At 36.4% G+C, this 7,489-nt stretch overlaps 1 protein-coding gene across 1 annotated transcript in view; it reads left to right on the forward strand.

Annotated features, from left to right (window-relative positions):
• Positions 1-4,508: 4,508 nt before the first annotated feature.
• LOC117112088 (coiled-coil domain-containing protein 24-like) overlaps positions 4,509-7,489 on the forward strand; it is a gene marked incomplete in the record, with an annotated part of 7,137 nt that continues 4,156 nt past the window's right edge. Inside the window, 3 exon segments of the mRNA XM_033255138.1 lie at positions 4,509-4,640; positions 5,909-6,166; positions 7,107-7,273. Coding sequence (XP_033111029.1) covers positions 5,975-6,166; positions 7,107-7,273 — 359 coding nt within the window.

Consider the following 7,489-nt stretch of genomic DNA (forward strand, 5'->3'; position numbering starts at 1 on the left):
TATTTCTTAAAATACGGACAGGAACAAGATGTGTATAAGAGACAGTATATATATCAATCCTCTCGCCAGGATTTACTTAAAGAGTGGCGGGAAATTCAGAATTTTTTCCACAAAATTTAAAGGGTGGTGCGTGAACTTTTAAAGGGTGGATGCATTTTTGGTACGGTACTAGTTATGGTGTCGGACACGACGCGGCATGACTGGTGTCCCACAGTTTAAATTTCATTTACTCGATACAAGTTTTGAACATTTTCAATCGCGGTATAATTTCTTCTACAAGATTAATTACAGTACCGTTAGTTGTCAGTAAAACTTTCACTAAATAGGTAATGGTTTAGCATTTAACATTTTTTTTTTTGTTTTTTAATACCCAGCCGAAATTCCCTACAAAAAAAAAAAAAAAAAAAAAAAAAAAAAAAACAAAAAAAAAACGTGTTTCATATGAAATCCACGTAAATTCAATTCAAGAGTCCTGAATGTTGTTTTATCAATCACCGTCTATAAAACAAATGGACACCTGAATATTGCGATCGGCACGCAAGTACAGTACTGAATGCGCCCTATACTAGACGACCAGGGACCTCAATGAGTTCATATTTACCTGCTTGCACGCATAGGTGGCATACAAAAGGATTCTGCAGTTGGTGTTGCATTGAAGGCGGTGCAAGCACTACAGGGGAAGATTTAGGGGGAAGGCCGGACCGGAATGATCATGTTACTCTGGGTGTTTGCATTTTTTAGCTTCATCTATTTTACCAAAACTTGGCATTTTACAAAGTACGCTTGTGTGCTACTTCGATTTTCTTTTAAATTTATGAAAAATCCTTTGGAATCTCCATTAGACCTATTAATATTCGTATTAATATACTAGAATTCCGCGCATTTGTTTAGTTCTGCACAAACGTCTGGTGTGGCTCCCGTGCATTAGTTGACATACAGCACACGTCCTGAATTCGAGACACGTTTTTGGATTGAAATTTGGGTTGGTCTCGGCTTCGGTCTCCAATTAAAATGCAGGGGCGGATCCAGGATTTGAAAGGGGGGGGGGGGGGGTCAAAACATTTCCAAAAATACCCAAAAAAAAAGGGGATGGAAATTTCCCCCTTGGATCCGCCACTGTATGACTAACACTCAGGCTGCTCGCGACTACTCTATAGATTCTACAAGTGCGTGGTTGGCTGGGTTGTTTTTGTCGGAAAGGAGAAATTTTCTCTGTGAATTTTTTCTCGATCGAGATAATGAAAGCTCTCTAATGACTCAAGCTACTGAATGACCGTGTTTATATTTTTGATAAAACCAATTTCTTCTAATTTTATTTATTTTATTTATTTATTTATTTATTCACCAAAACAACAGCGGACACAAATCCGCCACTTACAGTATGGTTAACAAAGGACGAGACGACGGAAACAGAAACACAAACACAATTAATTTTAACTAATCACGCCTAAAACGCTACGACGGAAAATGTGCAGATTGGAGTTAAATAAATCTAAAGACGGATAGTCCTGAACTAACTTGTTATACGAGGAACTTAATCTACTAATAAACCCGTTTTTTAAAATATTGACTCTACTTAAAGGAACGTAAAGAACATCATTATTTCTTAAAATACGGACAGGAACACGAAGGGCAAAATTAGAAACTAATTCACAATCAAAGATAGAAGATAGACAGTCAAACATTTAAAAAGAAATATAAGGTCATTAAAATTTCTACGGGACTGGGGTGATTTAATTGAAAACTTAAAATTAATATTAGTCCGATTGTGACTGATGTAGCGCAAAAACCGGGAATGAAGGCGTTCAATACGTGAAGCCTTAGTTTTTGAGATAGAATTATAAATGACGGAACAAAAATCTAATATAGGTTGAATAAGTGTAATGTACAGGTATGCTTTAGAATGTGGGTCCAGATATTTACAGTTGCGCCACATCAATCCAAGCAACATATTGCATTTCCTAAGAAGATTGTCTATATGAAAAGAAAAAGTAAGGAAGCTATCTAAAATAACTCCAAGATCACGATGTTGCAGCACCTTATTAATCGGTTTGTCGTCAACTAAATAAATATAATCGATTTTATTTTTCTTTAAGTAATAGTTAAGGTATTGCACTGAAGTGGATTGAGTACCATACCCCATAATTTAAATACGTTTTCCCCTGAATTTGTGATAATTCGTTATCACGCAAGTGCTAAATGCGTGACACATTTATGATCTCGCATGTGCTTATGCTGCAAAATGCGTGTTTCATCCAAAATCACTTTGAAACGCGGGACTGTCCCGCGATGCGTGACGGTTGGTAACTATGGCATAGATAACTGCCAGGCCCTAGGTAAAAATGCACCTGATCGGACCTAGAGACAGAGCCTTTAGTGGGGTCTATTCAGGCGAAACTCTTAATGCTCATACATTCTGAGATATTTTAAAACAGATACGTCATTTCAGAAATATCTAAAAAATATTTTGTTTAAAAAATTCAAGAATATTGAGAACAAACTATGGTCAAGTTATATGTATGTTATCGTTTAGGGCCTATTAGGCATTTCATGAATCTATGATATATTATAATATTGACAACATCAATAGAACATATATAGGTGGAATTTTGTCCAACCCGTCGTAAAAATGTAGGCCTACTGAATATAGGCCTACTCAGTGCGTGTGAAAACACTTGCAAAAATAGTACTCGCTGCTTAATTTGGGATCGAATTCAACCCTGGCCATCAGGTGCAAGCTCGGTGGTCTAGAGGTATGATGCCAGGCTAGTGATCTGAAGAACTGGAGAACTGGGTTCGAGTCCCACTGGAGAATTTTCACACACACTGAGTATTCAGTAAATTTTTACGACAATTTTGGGCAAAATTACATATATAGTCATATATAGTTATTACATATATAATTGATTTTCCTGACGCAAATCCAGGCATTGTTTATTCCATCACGATAATAACAATTACCATTCAATTAGAACAATCATCTCGACCTACTTGCAGTGAAGTGAATCTAAAATTTATTCATGAAGTTATGATGATCTGAAGTGTTTTTAATCGTACACAATACGGTAATAGTTGAACCAACTTTAAAATACCACAAATACAAATGTGCGTGACGATATTTTATTGCTTTAGAAATGTGATTTCAAAAAGTATATTAGTGCATCACGCACTGAGTACCGGTAATCAATACATATTCACGACAGGTTTGGAAAAATAGGCCTACATATAGGCCCCCTAATTGATTCTCCTCACGCAAATCCACCAGGTATTGTCTATTCCATCACGATAATAACAATTACCATTCAATAATACAACAGTCATCGACCTACTTGCAGTGAAGTGAATCTAGAATGTATTCTTGAAGTTATGATGATCTGAAGTGTTTAAAAACCTACACAATAATAGTTGAACCAACTTTAAAATACCACAAACACAAATGTGCGTGACGATATTGTATTGCTTTAGAAATGTGATTTCAAAAAGCACATTAGTGCATCGTATGTAAGGGCTTGTTTTGTTGGGGGGTTTTTTTTTTACTTGCAGCGTGGGGGAAATTGGTAATAGGTAAATTGTAATGAATATAATCAATATTATAGCCTCTAAAACCTAATATTATTGATGGGCCCTTTATATGTTTAAATAGGATTTTTTAACGTTACATTTTTAGATTATTAGACCAGATTAGACCAATTGAACGAGCCCCGATACTGCACTGCCCATACCAACGCCAGTGGACCTGATGGTTACATAACGTTTGCTATGCATGCGCTATAGAAGTGGAAGACCAGGAATGTAGGCCGTATACCCTCTCTGGTGCAATCAGTTTAAAAGCGTAAGGTATAGGATAGCGTGAATTTAAACATTTTCCTAATGGTAATGTTCAAAATAAGTGTCAAGGAAAGTAAGTATGATTGTTGGAAAAAATGGTCAACATTTTATTTTGATTTCTCACCCTGACCTTCGCCTGGGCGAAGTGGGCGAAGTTCTGGGTCCGCATCTAGTTAGCATGAATTTTGTAAGCCATGACCCAGTAGTATTTTGTTAATTCTTCACAGAGGGGGGTTCGTCCGAACCCCCTGAACTCCCCCCACCCACCACCCCGGATCCGCTACTGAAATATTTTGTGTTGTGTTAAATAAGATGATTTGGTTCTTTGAAAAAGTGGTCTTGAACTAGAGAGGCCACAGAAGTTTTCGTTTTGATTGTTTATTATTCTGTATTTAACATTTAATGATGTGTTTTTATCATTGAATATTATTTTTGTATTCACGATAATAATATATAATCAGAATTTATAAAAGTTATAATGTTTTGATACGTGTAATAATTACCTTAGTTATAGGCTAACTTTTCTTGATTAAATGATTATTGCTGCTCACTCTATTTGTATTGACTTCGTTCTGTTTGAAAGAATGTTTTAAAAAAATAAAATGTTTATTGGAATTACATAAATTCACTTGTGGGTTGAGGGAGGAAACGCATTTTTTCGGCCTTTGAAAGCACGCCACCAACGGTGGATCTTGGTTGCCAACGTAAACTAACCTCTGTGAAAGTGCAGAACGGAGCTGCAAATTTTTTGAAAACAAACCTCGAAAATGATGGTTAGTGGGCTAACGTAAGCCTGTGATACTATTAAACATGTATGTAGTTAACACTTGTCATTGTTATATATTTATATATCTTTGTAGGCCTGTAGCAAGGACTAGTTCTATCTAGGCCGTAGCCTAGCCTAACTTTGGCCCTAGAAAAGGCCTCGGGCCCTCCCGGGCCCATAATCTCTCCGGGGTAGCCTAGGCTAGGCCCTAGGCTTGAAAGTCTTAGTTTAATCACTTAGGGGTTCATTTCATTTTATTTTATTCGAAATTCATATACAGTATGAAAAATTTCAAGGATAAAAACACAATAAAGTAACTCAATAGTCCAACTTATTTCCATTGTTGTGGTCCTTAAAAATTATTTAATTCCTGATATGATTTCATAACAACAACTAAAATATTTACTCAACACAACGACCATTACCATTATTATTTCCTGTGGTATGGCCTTGGTAGGCTAGAGGGTATCGCCTAGGCCTTGTCTAGGACCTTTCAAGAGCGGCCCTAATAGGCTAGGCTAGGCCCTTTAAAAAAAGGATCATTCCAATCCATAGGCCTAGGCCTACATACCGCAACTGATAGGCCCCTAGGCCTAGCCTACCTAATAAAGAATTGTTAGATTATCACTCCCACCCGTGTCAAAAATTGGGACATATGGATGTGAGAATAAAAAAAGTATTTGGCCTCATCATTTATTTCAACGGCTTAAAATAATAAGTTGAATTTTGTGACGGGAATACATTTTCTTTAAAAAACAAACCAGTTTTTATGCAATATTTACAGTATTCTTGCCAAATGAAAACAGCCCCTCCCTCATCAATAAAAAAAAAAAGGCAATATTCTATTGACTATGTTCTGATTTAAAAAAAGAGTGATAATGTAATAATTTTTTCTATGTCCCCTTAATTCTTATCATTTTATAAAATGAGAATGGTGGTGTCTGGCCCCCAGCTAGCTAATAAGCTGCCCTAGCCTAGCCTACTATGGATTGCTGAACACTACAGTATTGAACACAGGAGTGCCCAGTCCCAAGTTGGAAGAAGCTAGACTAGGCTAAGTTTATGGCATATGGTTAGGCTCCATAAATGTAAAGTTTTTTAAGTGAGTAGAGATCTAAAAAAATCAGCTCAAATTTGCGCGGAAAATTGCTAGGAAAATAGGTGCGCAAAATCGTATTTTTTGCTGCATAATTGCATTGGTTATTAAGATTTTGTCAGAGCCTAAATTCAAAGCGATACAAAAAAATATTTTTAGATAAACTAATAATTTAGATGGTGATTGGTGACACAAAAGATGTATCTTATTTTCTTCAGATCAGAATTAAATGAAAGCAGATTTGATACTTCATCAAAAGTAATGTAGAACTGAGTGCGATAATAATGGTGAAAGACCAGCAGTCAAACACAGACAAAATCATGTTATGTGAACCAGGGCCAAATTTGCAAGCCTTTGAAGTACCTCTGTCACTATGGAAACTTGTCCAAGAGAACGTTTCCCAAGAGGAGCAACAAGAAATTAAAAATATATTAGGAGAATCCGAGGTTGATCAGACGTTAGAACTTCATTCAGAGGTATAGTTCTATTTGAAAACCTATTAATTTCAACTCCTTATAATATATAGTCCCTTTTTTAGTGAATTTGGTGCTCTCTGTGAGAAAATTCAAGTCACAAGCAATTTTAGCCCTTAAAAAGCTGAAGGACTTGTGGAAGTCCTTATATTTATGGTGTTATAAAGGATTTGAATATCATTGGAATTTATGATACACATCTCCCTTCAATTAAAGGCCACTATTTATACCAAAGTTTTCATGGTCTCTAGCGGCATTGGTCTTTCTCATAAATATTAAAGAAAGACAGTCATTTGGGGCTGCAGAAAGGTGGTCTTTAATTGGAGGGGTCTTTAATTAAAGGGAGACCTGTAGTCCCAGATTTTGAACATTTTGGCCAGTAGGTGGGACAGCTAAGGACACTGATAGCAGGAATGATAATTATGATATTTTTTTTTTAAACATATTGCAGAGAGTGTCACGTCTAATAGCTGACATCACACCACTTTACTATATGATCAGGCGCAGATCCAGTAGGGGAAACGCAGGGAACCCTTCTCACCTTTCGACACTAATTTTTAAAATTTCAATTTACATCAATGTTACGTATTGAAATAAGCGCTACTCGCTTAGCTATTCTGAAAATGTTGTGCCTCCACCCATTAGCTTTGTCAACATTATCAAATTTTCTTTCACAAAAAATTGTTCCATGCCCATATATAGTCATGATGTGCCCATATATAGTCATGATATGCCTATATATGGTCATGATGTGCCCATATATGGTCATGATGTGCCCATATATAGTCATGATGTGCCCATATATAGTCATGATATGCCTATATATGGTCATGATGTGATGTCATCATGACCATATTAGACATGTCACATGTTTTTGTCAAATAAAATTTGATAGTATGGACATGGCTTTTAGACGTCCACACATTAAATTTTTCTTATCTAGGTCGAGGCGCTTCTAGAAATTTGGCAGGATTTTAGATCTGAGAACGAGGCTTCTAATGAGCCATTGAGGAGTTCACTGCCAGAGCCACCAATGGTTAGAGAAGGACTCAAGAGTCACATCCTTTTGCTTGTTGAAAGTATTAGAGATCGTGCAAAGGAGGAATGCAGGTATGAGCAAACTCTTACAAAAAAAAAGGATTTTTCAAACCTATTTGACTTAATAGATAAGTAGATAAGAAAATTAAATTAATGGTGATTTTAAAGTGGTTCTATTCTTTCCTTGACCTGCTGTCTTTTATACTTTTAATGTACCATCATGCTTCTGAAGCCCACCCCTTCTGAACACAAAGTTGGGCCATTTTTTGGGGGGGGGGGGGAGGGGGG

Source organism: Anneissia japonica, unplaced genomic scaffold (genome assembly GCF_011630105.1).
Source record: "Anneissia japonica isolate Jap-2015-1 unplaced genomic scaffold, ASM1163010v1 scaffold3934_len446420_cov169, whole genome shotgun sequence".
Classification (NCBI taxonomy): Eukaryota; Metazoa; Echinodermata; class Crinoidea; order Comatulida; family Comatulidae; genus Anneissia; species Anneissia japonica.